Here is a 22,544-nt window from a genome sequence, read left to right as displayed (position 1 = left end):
ACACTAATGTATTGTTGGTGGAGTTGTGAACTGATCCAACCATTCTGAAGAGCAATTTAGAACTATGCCCAAAGGGCTACAAAATTGTACATACCCTTTGACCCAGCAATCAGCAATATGATATGGGGGCTAAGGACTTTAGAGAAGAAAGTATAGAGTTGAATTGATTCACCAAAGGGTCAAGATGGGGAAAAAAGAAGCGTGGCTAGCTCAGGAGAGATGGCTTGGGAGAGAATTGAACAGCTGAGGGATTGAAGGTCACTTTGTGGATGAAGAATAGGGTTTGGTGAGGGAAATCAGAGGAAGAGGTAGAAAGGCAATAGATTATGGTCAGAAAAGGGGATTTCAGAATTCATGAATGTGAAGGTGGTACATTTGTGGATGATGGCAATTCGGTCAAGGATGTGACCATCTTTGGGTATGTGTTGTTCAGTCATCTCTTTTGTGTCTGACTCTTTGTGACCCCATTTTTGGAGTTTTCTTGGCAAAGATACTGGCGTGGTTTGCCATTTCCTTCTCTAGCTAATGTTTTACAGATGAGGAAACTGAGGCAAACAGGGTTAAGTGACTTGCCCAGGGTCACACAGCTAGTCTGTGTCTGAGGCCGGATTTGAACTCATGAAGATGATTCTTCCTGATTCCAAGCCCAGTGTTCAATTCATTTTGCTACCTAGCTGCTCCTCTTTGTGTGTGGCTAAGGCCAATCAATAAACATTTATTAAGCAAGTGTCTACTATGTGCCCAGGCACTGTGCTAAGGGCCAGTGATACAAAAAGGTGAAAGACATTCATTCCCTTCCCTCAAGGAGCTCACAATCTAATGGGGGAGATAGTCAAGGGAAATGAGTAGGCTGAGGAGCTAAATAGTTAGGGTGTTTGAAGGAGAATCAATGGGTATGCCTAAGTTCCCTAGTATGAGAGCAGGAGTTAGGGAGGATGATGAGCCATGTGCCTAATTCATTGAGTAAGGAAGGGGGGTTACCTGGTGGTATGAAGACAAGAGCTACCAGGATCTGGAGTGGGTAGTAGAAAGGAGGAGAAGTCACTGAGTGATGGAGATAGAGAGAGAACCAGAACGTAGCAATGGGGAGCAAGGAATATTCCAACTCCCCTGCCTTGACCAGTGAGTCCAGGGAAATGGGTGATGGTGCAGTCAGTATTGGAGAGGGTGGCCAGGGAGGCTGTGTCATTGGGAAGAGCCAAATTTCAGTAACAGAAGATAGAAGGAATGGGAGAGGAAAAGATTTAGAAAGAAAGGAAGTTTACTGCTAATGAAACAGGAAGGAGACCCACTATGTCCCCTGGCAAGTCCATTCCTTTTATGGACAGGGTAGGTAGGTAAGACAGTGGATAGAGGGTCAGGAAGATCTGAGTTCAAATCTGGTCTCAGACCTACTAGCTGGATGACACTGGGCAAGTCACTTCACCCTGTTTGCCTCAGTTTCCTCATCTGTAAAATGGGCTGGAGAAGAAAATGGCAAACCACTCCAGTAGCTTTGCCAAGAAAACCCCAAATGGGGTCACGAAGAGTCAGACATCATTGAAACGATTGAACAACAACAATAGCAATTACATTTTCTCCCACATCGATCCTAACCCAGTCTCTTTGAAACTGCTCCCCACTGCTCCTGTTTCTGCCCTCTAGGGCCAACCGGGACAAACTGAATACCTCCTCTATATGAAAACCCTTCAAATAATTCAGATGTCACCGGCTCCACTGAGCATTCTGCTCTCCAGACTAAACATATCCGCTTCCCTCAATGGGTGTTCACGGAACAGCGACTCAGGACCCTTTACTGTCCCACTTGCCTTCCTCCAGTACTTGGAACTAAACGCGGTATTTCAGACGTGCTCTGACTCGGGCACAGAACCCCAGGCCGGTCACCTCCTTGGACTGGGAAGCCAGTCCTCTCTCCGAGCAGCCCAAGATAGCATCAGATTTCCGAGTGGTTATCTCCTACTGTGGCAGTCATATTCAGCCTGGAGTCTACTGACATCTTCAAATGTGTTTCAGAAAGACTGCTGTCCAGCTCTGCCTCCACCATCTCATACTTAATCCAGCTGTGGGAGCTCTTGTGAGTAGTGAGTCTGTCTCCTACTGACCTCGTGTAGTAAAGAGAGTGATGGACCTAGGATCAGGAAGAACTGGATTCCAGTGCTGCCTCGGATACTTGCTAGCTATGTGACCATGGGCAAATGGATTAACATGGAGGATGCTCTACTTCCTCATTTGTAAAATGGGGCTCAGATGAGATAATAAATGCAAAGTACTATTGCCAATTTTGCCATTAATGTTAGTGGTAATTATTATCTCCAGCCCTAAGTACAGGGCTATGCAAAGAGCAATCCTTAAAAATCTCTTACGCAGTGTGGCTAGATGGTGTAGTGGAAAAGCAACCAGTCCTGGAGTCAGGAGGGCTTGAGTTCAAATCTGGCCTCAGACACTTGAGATTTCCTAGCTGTGTGACCCTGAGCAAGTCACTTAACTCCAATTGCCTCACCAAAAAGCAAAAAAAAAAAGTTTAAAAAAAAAAAGCTTCTTAAGTGGAATTGAATCATCCAGTTCAAACCCCTCATTTTACAGAAGAGGAAAAGAGAGAAAATGGAGGGACAGAGGATCAAAGAAGGAACAGGATCTTTGCATGGGGAAGGCAGGAGGATGATAACTCTCACCAGAGAGAATGCAGAGCTTGTCAGCTCCTACTGTGTTTCTGTTTTCTCCCCAAGGAGCATATGTGACCTTTGTACTGGAAAATGACTAACAGGGAGTTGATGCCCCAGGTGAGTAAGGCAGTAATAAGACAGCATTGAGCTGCCTTTGATGAACCCAGCCCAGATGAACTCCAACCTCAGGTTCTAAAAGAACGGGCAGATGTGATGACTAGGCCACTGTTGGTGACATCTGAAAGATCATGGAAAATGGGAGAGAGGAACCACAAAATTGGAGAAGAGCCAACATGCCAATAAAAAAAAAAAGAATGAACAGAATCTTTAAGTTTGACTTCAATTTCTGAGAAAAGTCTAGAATCAATCATTAAAGATATGGTTGGCAAAGTCTAGAAGGGAAGCAGTGATTACAAAGAGCCAGCATGGTAGATGCAAGTAAAGGTCAGGTGAGATTAACCTCATTTCCTTTTTGTGATGTAGTTTTTAAGATCGCATATGAAGGGAAGGCTTTTATATCCCTGATATATAGCTTGCTTAGATTTTCAGCAGAGTTTTTGATAAGATATCTCACATTATTCTCGTGGAGAAAATGGAGAGATATGGACTAGATGATAATTAGATGGACCCAAGAGTTGACCAGATGGCCAAATTCAGGGTAGTTGTTAGTGGTCCAATGTCAACATGAGAAAGGGTCTCCAGTGGAGTGCCCCAAGGATTGGTGCTTTTTAATTTTTTTTATCAGTGACTTGGACAGAGACATAAATGTTATGCTTATCAAATCTGCAGATGACCCAGAGCTGAGAGGGGAGAGCTAATACACCGGATGATAGTCAGGATCCAAAAGGTTATCGACAGGCTAGAGCACTGAGTTGAATCTAATAAAATGACATTCAACAGGGATAAATGTAAATAAAGCCTTACAGCTGGGCACAGAAATCAGCTTCACAATACAAGATTGGAGAGGTATGGTTAAGACAGTGGCCATTTTGAAAAAGATCTAGGGGTCTCAGTGGGCTGCAAGCTCAGCATAAACAATAAAACAAACAATTCAGTCTTGGACTGCCTTGGGAGGCGTAGTTTCCAGGCATGCCAGAGGGCAGTAGCAATGGCAACTGCACACACCTGGCAGTGAGCACAACTGCTGTCCTGGACAAGAGGGAGACTGGACTTCAAGTCTCTGGTTGCCTCTTCAGCTTTGTGTACCTTCCTCTGAGAATTTATGAGCAAACAGGGATGGTGAGATTGTGGTCTCTAGCCCTCATGGCAACCTCGTGACTTGAAGATGCCAGAATCACCTGTGTCCAAAGGCTGGTTGCCCAAGAGAAGGTGATGTGAACATCTTCTTTAACATAGGGCCCACGAACTTATTTTTTTTAATATATTTCAATATGGTTGGTTTTCTTTGTAATCCTATGCATTTTATTCAATGTGTTCAAACAACATTATTCACAAGAATGCCCAAAGCATCCACTACCCAAAAGAAGTTAACAAACAAAGCCCAGCCCTGCCTTTTCTCCCAAAAGCTAAGTGGGCAGGAAGGCTGACTCTGCAGGGGACTTTCCCCTGCCCTGTACCCTAGAGCTATCAGACATACAGGACTGCATACAATCTGGCTTTTCCAGTCTTATTTCCTACTATTCCCCCTTCATACCCTCTCCAATTCCAGTCAAACTGGCCTGCCGGCTCTCCCCCATGCATGGTGTTCCACCTTCACCCTGTTTGTCTTTGTACACTCGTCCAAATGCCCCCACCCCAAATTTCCCCATCTTTTTCATCCCTGCCTAGCTTCCTGAATGCACTGCTCAAGAGACCTGCTCTGCAAGGCCTTTCTGGATTCCCACAGCTCTTAGGACCTTCCACCCTCTTGAAAATGCTTTGCCTGGATAGAATGTAAGCTCCATGGGGGCAGGAAGGAATTTCATTTTTGTATTTGTATTCCTGGTGTTTAGCACACAGTAGGAGCTTAATAAATGCTTGTTGACTGAAATATGCTTCCTGCTTACTGACATGTACGCATGTTGTTTACCTCAGCAAAATGTGAAGCTTTTGAGGGCAGGAAGTCTTTCAGTTTTGTCTTCGTGTCCTCAGCCTAGTACAGCGCCTGGCACATAGTGGGGATTGAGTTATACTTAAGGAGTGCCTGTTGATTATATGTGTACATGTTCTTTGGCCCAGTGGGATGGAAGTTCCTTAGGGACAAGGACTCTTTCATCATTGTTTTTTATCCCTAAGGCAGTATAGCACTTACACATAGTAGACATCTAAGAAATATTCTTAGTCACAATAGCTAACATTTATATAGCACTTTAAGGTTTGCAAAATGCCCTTTGCATATATGTATATTTCATTCGATCTTCACAACAACCTTAAGAGGGAAGTGCTACTATTATCAAAATTTTACAAATTGGAAAACCGAGGCAGAGTTTAAATGACCTGCCCAGGGTCACACAGCTAGTAAGTATCTGAGGCAGGACCCAAACACAGGACTTCTGACTCCAACAAGACTCCACTGTGCCACCCCGTTGCCTAGATTTAGCATTGGAAGGGACCTCAGAAGACATCTTGTCCCCACTCTATCGTTTTACCAATATGGAGGTAAAGTGACTGCCCAGGTTCTCGTATTTGTTGAATTGAATTGAAATTAATTAAACTGAATGAAGGCTTTCTCCTTGTAGCTTATGAAAATTCACAGTTCTGACTAGGTCCTGGACCACAGTTATACATAGGAGAGTGGGAATATCTCTCTAGTCTTCTCCCCTCTCTCCTTTCTCTCCTTTCTTCTCTCCCCTCCTTCTCCTCCTCTTCCTCTCTTTCTCTCCCCATCTCCCTTTTCCCCTCTCCCTCTCTTCTCCCCCTCCCTTCCCTTCTCTCCCCCTCCCTCTCTTCTCTCCCTTCTTTCCTCTTTCTCCTCTCCCTCTTCCTTCTTTTCCCCTTTCTCTCTTCTCCCCTTCCTTCTCTCCCCAGTTCTCCTTCTCCTCTCTCCCTCTTCTCCTTCCCCTTTCCCTCCTCTCTCCCTTTTCTCCTCTCCTTCACCTCTGTCCCCTCTCTCCCTTTGCTTTTCCTCCTCCCCTTGCCAATCCTGGACAACAATAATAACACCAACCAGGCTGGCATAGTTTTACATAGAGCTGTGCCTGCCACCTGTGGAGACAAGAAGTTGAAACACCCTTGCAGCTGCTCCAGACCATTCTTTGTTAAATAAAATACAACAGAGTTTTTTTGTGTGTGGGAAGAGAGAATATCATTTGATAAATCCAAGACAATAGCAAGAGACTGGCCCAGGTTTAGATGACCTCTGAGTCCCCTCCCGCTCTAGGTCTCTGGTCCTATGTGACCTTCCTCAGCCTCAGTTTCTTCATCTGTAAAATGAGGGGGTTGGGTCTAGATGGCCTCTGAGCTCCCTTCCAAGTAGAGAGCTGTGGTCCTATGATATTTCTCTGGCCACTGGGCATGAAAAGGGCCTTCCAACAGAAGGTGGCATAATCCTAAGTCTTAAAGCTCAACCACTGATTTTCTTGCACCAGCTGCTCAAGAAAAAAAAAAGGGTTCATAGCAGGACAAAACCAGTCATCTGACTGCCAAGAAAGCTCACCTAGAGGTAGGTATGGACTGAGCCAAGTTCTGAGGAAGCCCAGAAGGAACAAGAGGATGACTGGAAAGGAAAGCAGAGAAGGAGCTGGCCAAGCATGGAACTGACTGGCTTCAGAGCTGAGATACAGTCAGCTGTCCTGATTTGAGGACAGCTCCCTTTTCAGGATTGCCCGTCCAGCCAGAATTCTGGTGGCTTTCCCAGGGATCTGTCCTTTCCTGGAGGCCTTCCCACAGTTTCCCATTCTAGCTGGAATTCCCATCTCATTTATCACTGCCATCCCAGGCAAGCTGCCAAAGCCTTCCTTTTGGTTTTTCTGGGCAGCTTCCTTTTCTTTCAGAAAGAAAGATGACACAGAGTTTGAATTTCAGGAAGCTCTAGACCAATCTCGAGTTATTTTTTTTTTAATTTATCCATTCAGCTTCTGATTTCTTGGGATCACTGTTGTCTCGAGTGAGAAGGAGCCTCAGAGGCCACAGGAGCATTAGTTTAGAGCCAAAGTGACTTTTGACATCATCAAATCAGTCTGATGATTGTCTGCCTTATGGATGGACCCCTTCACAGAATCATGTTGTTAAATGTATCAAATAAAACATATAGAATTACAAAGAAAACCAATTATATTGAAATACAGTTCTTAAAATATTAAAACTAAACAAGGTCATGGACTCTAGCAAAAGAGGGAGCATGCAGCCTGGAGTCAGGAAGACCTGAGTTAAAATTTGACCTCAGATATATACTAGTTGTGTGACCCTGGGCTATTCATTTAACCTCTGCCTGATTTAGTTTCTTCAAATGGAAGGTGGGGTAATACACCACAACTATCAGACTGGCCAATATGACAAAAGAGGAAAATGATAAATGTTGGAGAAGATGTGGGAAAATTGGAACTTTAATGCATTGTTGGTGGAGTTGTGAACTGATCCAACCATTTTGGAGAGCAGTTTGGAACCATGCCCGAAGGGCTATAAAAATGTGCATACCCTTTGACCCAGCAATAGCACCTCTTGGGCTGTATCCTAAAGAGATCACATAAATGGGAAAAGGACCCACATGGACAAAAATATTTATAGCAGCTCTTTTTGTGGTGGCAAAGAATTGGAAACTGAGAGGATGCCCATCAAATGGGGAATGGCTGAGCAAGTTGTGGTATATGAATGTAATGGAATACTGTTGTGCTATAAGAAATGATGAGCAGGTGGACTTCAGAAAAACCTGGAAAGCCTTGTGTGGACTGATGCTGAGTGAAGTGAGCAGAACCAGGAGAACGCTGCACACAGTAACAGCCATGTTGTGTGATGACTAATATTGACAGACTTAACCCTTCTCAGCAATGCGAGGATCTCCAAGGGCCTCATAATGGAAAATGTTATCTGCATCCAAAGAGAGAACTATGGAGTCTGAATGCAGACGGAAGCAGACTGTTTGCTCTTTTTTTCTTCTGTTGTGTTTTGTTTCCTCTTTCTGGCGGTTCCTCCTATGGGTTCCAATTCTTCCTTACAACATTACTAACGTGAAAATGTTTACTAGGAATGTGTATGTAGAGCCTGTATCAGATTGTGCGCCATCTTGGGGAGGGGGGAAGGGGAGAAAAATTTAAAACTCAAAAGCTTATAGAAGTGATTGTTGATAAATCAAAATCAATTAATAAAGTTTAAAAAAAAAGAAAATGGGGTAATAATAGCACCTACTTCCCAGGGCTGTTGTGAGAATCCAATCAGATAATATTTGCAAAAAATGAAAGGGTGAAAGAAAGAAAAACAAAGAAAGAACGAGAAAAAGGCTTAGTGCAATGCCTGGCACACAGTAGGCGCTATATAAGTGCTTCTTTCCTTCCTCCCTTCCACCCATCCTCCTGGGAGGTAAATGCTATTATTATCCCTATTTTATTGATAAGGACAATAGATAGAGGCAGAGAAAGGTGAAGTGCCTTGCCCAAGGTCACACAGTCTGAGGCCCAATTTGAAGCCAGGTCTTCCAAACTAACACTCTGTCAACTACACCCTGTTCCCTCTCAGCGGCAGGCAACTTTCACCTGTCTGTCTGTCTGTCTGTGTTAAATACAGCCTGGTAAAGTCACAGCCCGTCCAGAAACAGAGTAGGCTTGATCTAAGACAGGAGGCTCCTCTCTCCTCCAACAAGCCTGTTTAAGGAATTATTGTTCACTCTTCATGACACACAGCAAAGAGCCCGTGATAATACCACCACCTAGGCACCCTGGGATTCATCTAACGCCTTTATATAAATAGGAGCTGCTTGTTTATGTAAAGGACTTAATTTAAGTACGGCACCTAGGGCAGGGCCCAGGATGGGAGGGGCTAGAAGAAGGCAGACCGAGGCAGCCCTAGGGGAGTGGACCCAAAAGAGATCCTGAGGAGGTCCAGAGAGAAGCAGGAGCAAAGCGAGGCTAAGACCAGTGAAACGATTGTTCTGGGGTTACATAGTTAACAAGTAAGTGATACAGGATCTAAATGCAGGTTTTCCTAACCCTAAGTCCAAAGCTTTATCCAATATGCCACACTGCCTCTCTAGGCAGATAAATGCCCAAACAGGTTAAATCACCAGCCACATAGCCTCGCCTCTGAGACTCTTGTGATGGATACGTGCGCACGCGCACACACACACACACACACACACACACACACACACACACACACACACACACAGCCCCCCCCCCAAGAATTTCACCTCAGTTCCCATAAAGCTCCAGAGTCAGAAACACTGAATCAAAATGACAAGAGATATTGTTTGTATCGCCCAAGTGAGCCCAGTGTTCTGGTAGAACAGAAAATACCTTGGGCTCTTGGAGCTGGTAATGTTTTCCATTAGCACCAGAAAACAGCTTCGTTTTTAACCCCAACCAACTTATCCAATTAACTCAGCACCACTCAGCCCTGGCCATCACCTGGTGGGCTGGACACCCAGCCCTGGGCAGCCAAGAAGGGTTTTGGGATCCTGGGACAGGACCCGTGGCTGTGGGGCCAGCCAGGGAGGGGCATGGATAAGGCTGCACCTGAGCAAATGCCTTCTCAATTCTCTCTCCTTCCATGGGTAGGTCCCTGACCTGGCTGAGAATGAGAGTCTGGGCCTAGAAGGTCCCATCATCCCTGATCTGGGAGGCTAGGGTCAGTCTGGGACTTACCCAAGAGTCAGGCTTCAGGGAGCTCCAGTGGTATCACACCCTTCAAGTCTCCATGCTGACATAACACTTAGCTCCACCCCTAGGGGAAACCTCTTTCCCAAGTACACCAGTATACTTTCCTCCCCACCCCTCAACCAAATTTGCCCATAATGCTCAAATTCCTAGTCACAGCCCTGACTAAAGACTATTTCAGACCTAAAAGGAGGGATCAAGAGCTGGTAGGGATCTCAGATGAACCCTCAGAGGCCATTTAATCTAACCCTCATGTTTTACCCATGAAAAGACGGTGCCTCAGTGGAGGTTAGGGAATTTGCTTAAGGTTGGTCACATAAGCAGTAAATGGCGACTGGGTGGATAAAGCACAAAACCTGGAGTCTAGAAGACACGAGTGCAAATCCCACTTCAGATACATCCTAGCTGTGTGACCCTGGGCAAGTCCCTTAACCTATCTGCCTCAGTTTCCTCATCTATAAAATGCAGATAACAATAGCCCCTACCTCCCAGGTTTGCTGTGAGAATCAAATTAAATAATTTTTATAAATTGTTCTGCAAACTTTAAAGAGCTATAAGTGCTCGCTAGGTCTGCCTGGGACACTCACCCTCTTCTACACCATCTACTGACCTGCCTAATTTCCTTAAAGTGCCAACTAAAATCCTTTCTTTTACTGGAAGCCTTTCCCCAGGCCCCTTTTATTCTAGGGCATTCCCTCTGGTAATTATTTCCTATTTATCCTGTGTAGAGCTTGCTTTGTAAATATTTGTTTGCATGTTGTCTCCCCATTTAGATTGTAAGCTTCTTAAGGGCAGGGACTGTCTTTTGCTTCTTTTTGTATCCGCAGCACCTAGCACAGTGCCTGGCACTTAGAAATAAATGTTTATTTATCCTCCTTCCCTAAATCTCTGGTTCAAAGTTGAGTGCTTAACCTACCTCCCATTTTGGTCCCTGAGAGAACAAATTATCCCTCTAGGAAGAGAGAAGGATAGATTTTCAGAGCAGCCACCAAGGAAATGTCAGGTATTTGTACTGGTCATAAAAGAATGTTCCCTTCTCAGCAGGGAAGTCACTTTAACCTCTCTTTGCCTCAGTTTTCTCATCTGTAAAATGGAGATAATAATAATACTACCCCCTTCCAGGGTGGTCGAGAGGATCAAATGAGATAATATTTGTAAGTGTTTAGCACGGTGCCTGGCACATATTAAGCATTTGATAAAGGCTTGTTTTCTTCCTTCCTTCTTCTGCATTTATTACTGACCAAATGAATACCATAGGGCAGATCTGACTATGACTTCATCCCCCTTATGCCACTACCCCAGGCCAGTCAGAGCTCACAAAGTAGTGTGTTTGGAACTACTGGTCTACATACGGTCTTTGGTCAGTTTTAAGTTGTGTCCAAGTCTTCGTGACCCCATTTGGGGTTTTCTTGGCAAAGATAGTGGAGTGGTTTGCCATTTCTTTCTCCAGCTTATTTTACAGATGAGGAAACTGAGGCAAATAGGGCTAAGTGACTTACCCAGGGTCACCCAGCTAGTAAGTGTCTGAAGCTGGATTTGAACTCAGGAAAAAAAGTCTTCCTGACTCCAGGCCCAGCACTCTAAGCACTATAGCGCCACCTAGCTGCCCAAAGTTACAAAGGGGTTAAGTGTCTGATCTTGGGATTCAAACCCAGGTCTCTGACTCTAAATCCAGCCTTTTCCCACTAGACTCCTGTCCTTGATATTAGAAGCTCATGAAGGCCTTTAGGGAAAATAATGAGAATGTGCTCATGCTAAGAGTTCGAAAGAAGGAATTGGTTGGAGTGGGGGAAGAACAGTGAGCCAGAGCAGCCAGGCAATGGTAGAAATGGTGGCCCCAGAGGTAGAGAGGGAATCTGGCAGGTGGGAAAGGCACAGCCAGACAGGTGAGTGACAGGACAATCTAGATGGACAGCCAGGCGGGGAAGGGATAGGGAGCAGTGTGGAAGGGCGGCAGGCAGGATTGGGTGAGAGGAGATGAGCTTGGGGAGCCAGGCAAGGAAAGGGACTTAACAAGAAGCCAGTCCTGTGAAACGCCAGCAGCCCAGGGTACTCACTTAAGCATTGCAGCCCATTCCGATTGAGCAGGGGTTTGCCACACAGGGAGCAGTTGATACAGCTGGAGAAAGTCCCTGGCACTAACTGGTGACCATTTGTGCTTCTCCACTTTTCCCTCAGCTCTATCTCTTTCTGTTGGTCTTTGTTCTTACCCTGAGAAAGAAGGAAGGAAGATCTTAGAACTGCCAGAGAAGCATAGTTTTAGAGCTGAGTTACCTGTATTTTAAAGATGAGGAAACTAGGGAAGCTGATGGTGTAGCAGACAGAACACTGAGTCTGGAGTCAAGAAGACCTGGGTTCAAATTTATGGAAGGGGCCCTTTAAGTCATCCTGAGTCATGTATATATCATATAATTTCATATCATATCATAGATTTTGAGTCAGAAGGAACTTGAGAGGTCATTATATCCCTTTCACTTTACAGATAAGGAAACTGAAGACCAGAGGGGTTGTGGCTTGCCCAAGGACACAGAGTCAGAATTTGAATCCGTGTCCCTGGACTCTAGATCCAGAGTTCTTTGTATCTGATCACACTGAGAACAGCCTTAGCAGAATACAGGGACCTGAGGGCAAAAATACCCACAGGGCAGACCCCCTATTAGACCCTTAGGGTGCTTTCTGGAGATTGAGCTGGGGGAGCTACCTAAGGGGCAAGGATGTGAGAGGACATGGGCAGCTCCCATCAGAACCTGGACAGCTCATGCCCAGTTCTGGCCAGCATACTCCCAGCTGACACCCAGTTCCAGCTGGGTGATGGAGCCAGGTTTACCATCCTCACCTTATCCTTCTGCCAGGAGCCAGTGACTCGACTTCTCAGGGAGCTCAGCCTTCGTTTCACCTTGGTTCCCTTTTCACTCTTTTCACTCTTCCCATCATCTTCCTTCCTGAAGCGGGATCCCCAACACAGCCCAGGTCAGGGGATCAGAAAAGCCCAGGAGGATCAGGCCAGGGAGATTTGGCTTGGTTTCACCCCCGACTGGGTCAGTTCCTCTACTTCCAGCTCCTTGGGCTGGAGCCTACAGGCTCTCCCCAGAGTCCATTAGAACAGCATATTCCTAATTCCCTAAAGCTGGTGGGTGTCTCACCTCCCCACTTCCCCTGTCCTTGGTTAGAACTTCTTGTGATACCAGGCTCATCCCCAAAAACATTCTCCCACAGACCCCCCATGCTGCAAAGCCAGCTGTGAACTACAGCCATTAGCATTGGCCTCCTCCTGGGAGTTCTTCCCAAGCTCGACTGGGGCAAGATCTCCCCCCACCCCCTCACATACTCACTCACTGGACAGGAACTCAAACCAAGTTATGTTCTGCTGGGAATCCCTGGGGTCATCCCCTAAGTGAGCCCTTTGCTTCGCCCTGTGCAGGTCAAACAGAATAGCTCAACTCAGCACCTTTTAAGGAAAGCCTTAGATTCTACCAGTCCTGGGCAACATTGCCCTGGTCAGCGTCAATTTGGGTCTGTTGCATACATCTGCTCAAACACAGACTGGGGCTCACCTGTCCTCCTTTCTAGATATCCAGCAGGCAGGATGCCCACAGCTTTCCAGGTGTGTAAAGCAATTCGTCCAGGTCTGAGCTGCCTGACACCTCCTCTACTTCCTCACTTGGAAACACCCTGCCTGGGCCCTTCCTTACCCTCCTGACTCTGCTTTTGAATCTCAGGACTTTACCACCATGCCCCAGTGCCTTTCACCCTGGAGCTTCCTTCAGTGCCTGGGACTTTCTCTGCCCATGAAGCCCTCTCAGCCTGGATTATCCCTCTGTCATACCAGTGTCCTTCTCCCATTGGTGAATTCCTCCCAGGAGCTGCCATTTGGGGAAGGAGCTCAGGCTGGCCAAACTTCATTCCCCTCCTGGCTCTACTTCTAAGTATCTGGGCTTCCATACTGTGCCCCCATGGAGGCACCTTCCCCCTCTTGTCAGCTCCCTTTTGTGCCTTTTCTCCCATTAGAATGTAAGCTCCTTGAGGGCAGGGGCTGTCTTTCCTATGACTCTGGGACATTCCCCTAAAAAGATCCCACTCATTCTTCAAGGCTCATCACCTCCTCCTATTTCCTCCTTTCAAATACCAGGGAGCCTAGATGAGTTCTAAATTCTCTAGCCTCACATTCCAGGAAAGTCACATGAGACTTCTGGGCAGTCCCTGATCTCTTCCTGCCTTCCCCAGACCCCATGCATTTGTTCAGGCTGTGTGACATGCATGCTGTGGACTCCATCCTCATGTCTGCCTGCCCAAGCTCCTCTTCTTCCAAGGCCCAGCTCAGGTACCACATCCTCCAGGAAGCCTTCTCTGATTCCTGCCAGCTAAAGAAGATCTTTTATCTCTCCTCAAATGTTTCCAAAAGTCCTTTGCCTGGATCTTTCCTTGGTCCCCAGTATACTTTCACTTGGGCTAGGCTTACTCCTGTATGGGACATAAGCTCGTAGAAGGCATCTCTGTATCCCAAATACCTAGCATGGAGCCTGGGTATGGAGGGGGCACTTAAAAAATATTTACTGAAATAGAAATGGAAAGAACCACACAAAAAATTTAAAAATGTTATAAAACAATAATGAACTGACTAACATGGAAGAATATTTTGCATGACTACACAAGTATAACCTATATCAAATTGCTTGCCTTCTCAATGGGGGTGGGGTGGGGAGGGAGAAAGAAAGAGAATTTGGAACTCAAAATTTTTTTAAAAAACAATGTTAAACAATTGGTTTTACATGTAATTGGGGAAAAATAAAATATTAAATTAAAAAAAAACCCATAATGAACAAGCATGATTCAAAAATAAAGATAGGAAAAGACACTCCTACCCACCCTTTGGCAGTGGGGGGAAGTCCACAAGGGGTGTACGCTGTACAACTTTTTGGACTTTCTTGATGCATTGATCAGTTATGTGGATTTTTTTACTCTTTGTTTTTCTCTTTAAAAACACTATCTGTTATATGGGATGATTCTATGGGGAGGAGGAGAGTACTGGAGAAATTATGGAGATAGATAAAAACCTAAGACATCAATGAAAAATTAATTTTTCAAGAAAGAGAAAATTGTTGAATGGAACTGAATTCCAGTTTTGATATTCTAGAGCCATAGAAAGAATACTGGAATCAGAGTCAAAGGATCTGGGTTCAAATTCCAGCTGCGCTGCTTGCTTACTACATGTGTATGGTCCTAAGTTTCCTCAACTGTAAAATGAGGGGGTTGAGCCAGATGATGTCCAAGGTCCTTTCCAGCTCTAAATCTACATTTCCTGCAAGGTCTTTCCATGTGACCAGATGACTTCAGCCTGCAGAGAGCAATCTCCCCCTTCTCTGAAATCCAGCAATGTTGAGTCTACCCCGTAAGGCTTAACTTCTGATCATATATTACAAATGTTCTCTAACTTTTTTATATAGGATTATAGTGATTTAGAACTGAAAGAGACTGTTGAGGTCATTCCCATTTTGCAGATGGGAAAACTGAGGCCCAGAGAAGGGAATTGACTTGCCCAGGGTCACACATTGAAATAGTCTCAGAGTTGGGTTTAGAACCCAATGACACTCATTTACAAATACTGACTAAGGGCACATACTAGGTGCCAGGGGCTTACAGGGGATCCAGAGATGTAGGAGAACCAGTCCCTATCCTCATGACCTTCACTGTCTAATTTGATGAGATGAGACACATCTATAGAAACCTGAATAACATTATGAGGCCTTATGCGAGTAAGTTTCAAATAACTGGTATCAATAGGTATAAGGAAGACAGTTGCTGAGGATGGAATAATCCTGGGAGGGCTTCATGGAGGAGGTGAGACTGGAGAGCTGAGCTACATTGTGAAGGACGGGCAGATCTGAAGAGGCAGAGAGAAGGGGGAGATCCCAAGTGGGCAGCTAGCATGAGCAAAAGCACAGAGCATGTGCCGTGGCAAGCGGTGAGAAGAGCAGCCTGATCCATGCCCATGGAGCTCTAGGCTGGGCACAAGGTGGGCTCAGGGAAGATATGCTGAGCTGATGTCAGGCCCCTTTGAGCTCTAACTAGATGATCCTATGTTGTGACTCAGAAACAGAAATCATAGGATGTTAAAGCTGGAAGGAGCCTTGGAATCACCCAGCCCAATCCCCTCATTTCACAGATGGAAAAACTGAGGCCCAAAATAGGGGAGGGACCTGCCCAAGGACAGACACACACACACACACACACACACACACACACACACACACACACACACACACACACACAAAGTGAACTAGTGGTTAAGCTGCGAAGCTGAGACTTGACCTGGCTCCCAAGCCTCAGCATCCTTTCCATTGCATTCTGCTAACCATAGCTCAGAAAACAAACAAAAAGTCCTGAGCATGAACTAGGGTCAGGTCACCTCCAAATTCTGGGTCATCTTCTCCCTGGAGGAGCCTAGCAGGGCACTAGCCTTAGGTCCGGGGGCCTTAAGAATCCTGCCATACTCACCCATGGTACTGCTTGAGCTCTTGAAGGACTTGCTGGACAATTAAGCTAGAGAGAGATACAGAGAGAATGACACACATTGTTTATTCCAAGTGATGCACCATATGGCTAATGTGGAAGTATGTTTTACGTGATCTCATGTGTATAATTGATATCATATTGCTTATCTTTTTTTTTTGAGGCAGTTGGGGTTAAGTGACTTGCGCAGGGTCACACAGCTGGTAAGTGTCTGAGGCTGGACCTGAATTCAGGTCATGCTGATTTTAGTGCCAGAGCTCTATCCACCAGGTCTCCCAACTGCCCCTGCTTGCCTTTTCAATGGGTAGGAGAGGGGCTGGAGGGAGGGAGAGAATTTGGAACTCAAAAAATTTTTAAATGAATCTTAAATTTTTTTTTATTTATTAAGTAAATAAAGCATAATTTTCTAAAAGTGATACTTAAGACTTGGGGTATCTGATTCTATGTACTTTGGAGAGTTGAGTTTATGTGTGTTTGTGTGTATCAATCAATCAAGTATGTATTAAGGACCTATCACGTGCCAACCGTTGGACTTGGTGCTGGAGATACAAAGAAAAAAAAAGAAACATTGCCTGCCCTCAGAGAGCCTACATTTTATCAGAGGAATATGAACATAAGAATATGTGCAAAATAAAAAAAGGTGGTTGTTGCTGAGTCCTTTCAAATGTGTCGTGACCCCATTTGGGGGTTTTTTTGGGGAAGATGCTGGAGTGGTTTGCTATTTCCTTCTCTAGCTCGATTTACAGATGAGGAAACTGAGGCCAACAGGGTTAAGTGACTTGCCCAGGGTCATATAGCTAGTAAGTGTCTGAGGCCAGATTTGAACTCAGGAAGATGAGCCTTCCTGATTCAAAGCCCAGTGCTCCATCCACTTCTAAATAAAGACATTTGTAAATAAATACGAGGTGAGGGGGTGAAGCACTAGCAGCTGGGAGAGGGGATGGAGACATCAAGAAAGTCCTTGAGTTGAGCTTTGAAGGAAACTGAGGAGGGCATTCTAGACACAGGGGACAGCTTGGGCAAAGACATGGAGATGACAGCTGGAGAAAAGTGCATGAGGAATGTGTGTCTGGGTCCCTGTATGTGCCTATGTCTTTGTGTCTGTGCTCATGGTTTCTGCCCCCTGTGTCCTCTGAGCCTAAAGCCTCAGGGGTCAGGTTGGAAATTTCATTAGGGATTACCCTAGTGTCTGATTGAGACGCTCAGGTGTCTGTTTCTTTAAAATTTTTGTATCGATATTCATTAGATAAATTGGTCTATAGTTTTCTTTCTCTGTTTTGGCTCTTCCTGGTTTAAGTATCAGCACCATTTTTGACTGCTTGAAAAAAAAAAGTTTCTTCCCCTGTAGAGTGACAGGGATAAGATGAGGGATTCATGGTACATGGTATATCAGAGTTGGAAGGGGTTATAGGGATTATCAGTGTACTGTCTTTACTTGATGGGAGATTAAGCAAACCAAGGATGTTTGTTGAGTGACTGACTGACTGAGAGGAAGGGTCTTGCCCATGACCAAAGATCACATTAGAAAATGGAAGTTTAGGGGCAGCTAGGTGGCGAAGTGGATAGAGCACATGCCCTGAAGTCAGGAGGACCTGAGTTCAAATCTGGCCTCAGACCAAACACTTGACACTTAATAGCTGTATGACCCTGGGCAAGTCACTTAACCCCAATTGCCTAAAAATTAAAAAAGAAAAAGAAAATGGAAAATTAGTTATGAAGGGCCAATAAGTGGTTTACTGCCTCTCCACCTCCTTTTTCCCCACCCAAATTCATCTTGTCACTTGGGCAGGCAGAACACAGCTCCAGCCTCAGGTGCTTTCCTCTCCCCTTCTTGCCTCTGGACTACTGTAAAATCAGGGGTACTCACACATGATCAGGGGACACGTGGTCTTTTTCTGCTCTTTCCAGCATAGGGGGTTCAATACCTAGAATAGAACACCAAATAAACACAAAACACAGAGGAATAAGATTCAGGCTCCCAAGATCTAGACCTCACCAGAGCCACCCACTGCCCACCCTGTGTGGGGCCAGTACTGAATGTTGCTGGCCCCTGGTAAGGTGAGGCATATGGCTGTTTGTGACCTGACCCCCTGCTTAGCAACTCTTGTCATGAGATGGGTGAAAGTAAGTGAAAGTCCTTGGGGCTTCTGGCAAGAGAAAAAGTGAAACATGAGAGCAAATAGAAGAGAGAAAAATCAGGCAGAGAAACAGAGGTACGTGGGAATCCCCAGGAAGGGAAGGTGCACAGGAGAGGCAGACACAGCCAGAGACAGACTGAATGGCAGAGAGAAAAAGGAAGGGACCTAAAATGAGCTTCAGAGGGAGACTAAGAGAGCTGTAGTGGGTGAATGTGGGGGAGTTCCCCATCAGCTTGATGAGGGTGGGGAGCCTTTCTTCAAGACTTTTCCCTGTGACCTTCCTATGGGCCAGCGGCTCTTACCTTTTTTGTCACGGACCCCTTGGACAACCTGGTGAAGCCTATGCATCCCTTTGCAGAATCACGTTTTTAAATGCATAAAATAAAATACTTAGGATTACAAGGGAAACCAATTATCTGGAACTAAAGATATAATTTTTTTTTTCCATTTGAGTTCATGGGTCTTCTGGAAATCAAGCCATCCTCCGACCTGGGTTCAAGTCTCACCTCTGACACCTTACCTCTGATGAACCCTGGGCAAGTCACTTAATTTCTCAGTGCCTCAGGCAGCTTTCTAAGACAACAAATTGCATTACTTGCATTAGGAGAGGGAGTTCCCTAAGCCCAGTGAAATCACAGGTCCAGGCCCTGTCCCCTAGGGAGGATTTGGACAAGCCCCTTAGCTTCATAGAAGCTCATGGAAGATAGGTCTGTGATCAAAGATGGGCTGGTTGGCTTGGTTCATGATGGGAGGAGCTGTCCCTCAGTTGCTGGTCTCTAAAAAAGGGAGTTTTCCCATCAAAGGACTTTTTCTATGTTCTTCCTTTTGGAGGACTTATCACTGCTTCAGAGCTGACCTGGGTCCTAGGAGGAGCTGTTTCTCTCCAGGACTGGTGAATGTCATCATGGGATCTGCCCTAAGAAGAGAGTTCTAGACTACGGCCACAGCTAGGGAAAGGAGGATCTTGGGAATCCCTTAACTGCAGCTTCTTATATAATGGAGACAGGAAATTTTCTGGCCAGTATGACCCTAGAATCTAGCCTTCTAGGGACAGAAGATTATTTTTACTGGGTAGCACCAGACTCAGGGTTGCCTCAATGGCCACCCAAGTTTTAAAGTTCTAGAATCCAGTCCTCTAGAGAGAGAAGGGGTACTTTGTGGTCAATACCACCAACTCCAAGTTCTCTCTCAAATAATTCCAAGTTGTAGAGTTTGGGATTCAACTTTCTGGTGAAAGAAATGGAGTTCCTGAGCTGTGCCAACCTCTTGGAGAGAGGAGGGTTGGGCACTTGACCCTTCCAAGAGAGTAGAACGGCAGGGGAGCCATCACATGGGAGAGCAAAAGTCCTGCCAGCAAGGTGATGGAAGTGGCTAGAATGCTAGCCTTGCAGTCAGGAAGACCCAAGTTCAAATCTGGCCTCAAAACACTTGAGAGCTGAGTGATCCTGGGCAAGCCATTTAACCTCTGCTGGCCTCAGTTTCCTCATCTGTAAAATGGGCATAATAATAGCACCTACCTCCTAGGGTTGTGGTAAGGATGAAAATGAGATAATATTTGTACAGAGCTTTGCAAACCTCAAAATGCCACATAAATGCTAGCTATTCTTATTATAATTTTGCCCTCTGTTAATACGAATTGTCTGAACAGCACAAGTCCAGTGAGAAAGGGACTTGCTTCTCTAGCAATTCCAAAGGCTGATTGGTTTGTTTTTTTCCTTTATGGGAGAGTTCAAGTTCCCATAAGTCTAGACGCCCCTATAGGCTGCTGGGGTTAAAGGGAGACTCCCTGAAATAATAATGAAAATAGTCGGCATCTATATAGCACTTAAAGATTTGAAAAGCATTTTATAAATATTATCTCATTTGACCCTCACAGAGACCTAGGGAGACAGGTGCTGTTATTTTCCCCATTTTATAGATGAGAATACTAAGGCTGAAAAAAACTAAGCGACTTGCTTAGGGTCACATCACTAGTATCTGAGGCGGGATTCCCCACTTAGGACTTCTTGACTCTATCCCCTGGCCCTCCTAGCTGCTGCGTGTCAGAGAATTTCCTCCCTAGGAACCCCAAGGGAATATGAACTACGATACTTGAGTCTGGAGGATTTGGGACCTCAGGAAAAGGTGGGACTTACCAGAGAAGGAGAAGTGTTTATGAGCTGCTATTTCTCTATGGATTTTCCTCATTTTTTGTGGAGATTAAATTTGGGCTATCTTATGCCTGATAAAAGCATTACTACTTGAATATTTGTGGGAGGCCTGAGACCCAATCTGTGGACCTCCCTAGAGGTGAGATATTTTTAGGGTACATTCTAAGATTTTCCAAAGGGAAGTCTGGGTGAGGACCAAATGAAGCAAAGAGAATGAGAATTTGGAGGTACCCTCAAGATCAAGTCCAATCTATGGAAAGCTTGGAGTGTTGGGTTGCAGGTTACACACACGGAGAAAGAAAGAGAACCGCCCACCCCCCAAAGAAACAATACAGAAAAGGAAACAGAGAGAATCATCTGCACAAAGAAAGAAACCAGGCAGAGCCACATAGGCATGGACACATATACAAACACAAAGGACAGACAGAATGAGTGATACACATGCAGAGAGAGACAGGGGAAATAAACAGAGACAGATGTAGATGAAAAAGGCTAGGAAAAGGGGAAAGGAGGGATCCCAGAACCACAGGATTATGGTTTAAAAGTGATTAAAGGTGCCCAGAGACAGCCACACATAGTGCCCCTGGAGTGTTGGGAGATGGGGAGGCAATAGTGGAAGGAGAAGCAATTCCTCTGTGTGTCCCTCCTTCCTCTGTGAACAAGCATCTGGTCCCTGAACAGCCAGATCCTGAACATGATCAGGACAGCTGAATGGAATTTCTACCCAGCCACACATTTCTTCAAATCCAAGCATCTGGGATGCCCTTCCCCCTAGGCAGCCTGTCTTCCCTGAAAGGGCTGAGGAGTGTCCCACTGGGGCAGGGCTGACTACATCCTCCTTAGGTAGATAATAATTTTTTTTTAAATAGGGGGCCAGGAGCTGGAATGACCAACTTTGGACCAAACCTGGGGCCCTTACTCTCACCCTCTGTCAAAGAGGAAGTCCCTTGGGCTTCCACTCTCTGGTCTTGCCTGTGGGAAAGGGACAGTTTACAAATCGGTGGGTAGAGGGAAGGAAGCCTGAGTCAAGGCCACGTTGCAGAGAATGTCCCCTGAGGGACACTCCCTCTCCTCCAGTAGTGCAAAACAAACCTTGGGCAGCTGGAATGGAAACCTCCAGGTTCTGAGCGATTCTTGAGGAAGAAACCATATCACCAGTTTGAGGAACAGACCTTGACCTCAGCCTCTTCCAAGAGCTGTCAAATTCCTGCAGGAGTAAGGTATTTCAGTGAAGAGAATCAGGGGCTGAAAAAAGAATCTCAGGATGGAAAAAGCCTTGAGAGGGAGAAGTGTCTTAGAGAGCACCCAGCCCAAACTCTTCTTGCTACCGAGCAGGAAACTGTGACCCAGAGATGGGAAGGAGACACTCGCTCAAGGTCCCGTAGCAAGGCCAGGGTACTTGGAGAAGCTATCAGGTATCCTTGGGGCAAAGGCCCAGGCCCCAAAAGTGTAGCTGATTCAGCAGAGTCCAGTGCTCTCCAAGACCCCTTTCTAACCTATTCCCGGGCTATGGTCTAAAATTAAAGATGGCGGCATCCACAAAATCTCAATGACATTCAATGGGTGGAGTCCACCTGGAGAGACCTTGTGGGGAAGAGGACCCAGTCTGATCCAGAGTTTGATGAAGGGGTAGGCCCAGAGAGGCTTTTTATACCAACCCCAACACCAGCACCCTGACCAGACCCCTAGCATTAGGGGTATAAGATATATGTGTTTAACAGAATTATACTGAAGGAAAGTTCCCTCCTACAGCTTAGTTTTCATGTCTCTTTCAATTATGAAATTCCATGATCCTTGGAAGCTATTATAGTTATTAATAAACATTCATTAAGTACCTTCTATATACAGAGAGGCAGTGTGGTTCAGTGGATAGAGAACCAGCCTATAAGTCAGAAGCCCTGGTTCAAATCTTGCCTGTGACTCAAATTGGCTATGTGACCTGGGCAAGACTTCCCCCCTCAGTGCCCTCAGGCAACTCTCCAAGACTATAAATTGGGGAAAGAGTGCTGATATGGTAGAAGGAATTTCCCCACTGGAAATTACCTACGCTAGCCAAATCACAGGTCAGGGAACAAAAATGTGCACTTTGGAACTAGAGGAGATGTAAAGTCTAAATCCGTCACCTCCTCACTCTCCTGGAGTTCCTAGTGTAGCTTACAGTAGGAGACAATGGCTGATGGAATCATGGCACGGTTATTTTGCCCAAAGATTCATTCCCTTGATCACTGGCAGTCTGGGAGAATATACACAATGAAATGGGGATCTGAGGAAGTATCCAAGGGGAGGGAGATGAAGACTGGATATCAGAGGCCTTTAATTTAACTCTCAGCCCCCACA

General features: G+C 45.5%; 1 protein-coding gene across 1 annotated transcript in view; it reads right to left on the bottom strand.

The window, feature by feature from the left end:
* The window catches only part of ARHGEF18 (Rho/Rac guanine nucleotide exchange factor 18), a 101,931-nt gene that overhangs the window by 61,521 nt on the left and 17,866 nt on the right, over window positions 1–22,544 (bottom strand). The window contains 6 exon segments of the mRNA XM_078154247.1: window positions 11,467–11,620; window positions 12,246–12,351; window positions 12,742–12,822; window positions 15,905–15,949; window positions 17,787–17,844; window positions 21,300–21,414. Coding sequence (XP_078010373.1) covers window positions 11,467–11,620; window positions 12,246–12,351; window positions 12,742–12,822; window positions 15,905–15,949; window positions 17,787–17,844; window positions 21,300–21,414 — 559 coding nt within the window.

The sequence above is a fragment of the Phascolarctos cinereus genome, unplaced genomic scaffold (assembly GCF_003287225.1).
Source record: "Phascolarctos cinereus isolate Bilbo 61053 unplaced genomic scaffold, phaCin_HiC Scaffold_4;HRSCAF=312, whole genome shotgun sequence".
Classification (NCBI taxonomy): Eukaryota; Metazoa; Chordata; class Mammalia; order Diprotodontia; family Phascolarctidae; genus Phascolarctos; species Phascolarctos cinereus.
This window is presented reverse-complemented; position numbering and strand designations above follow the sequence as displayed.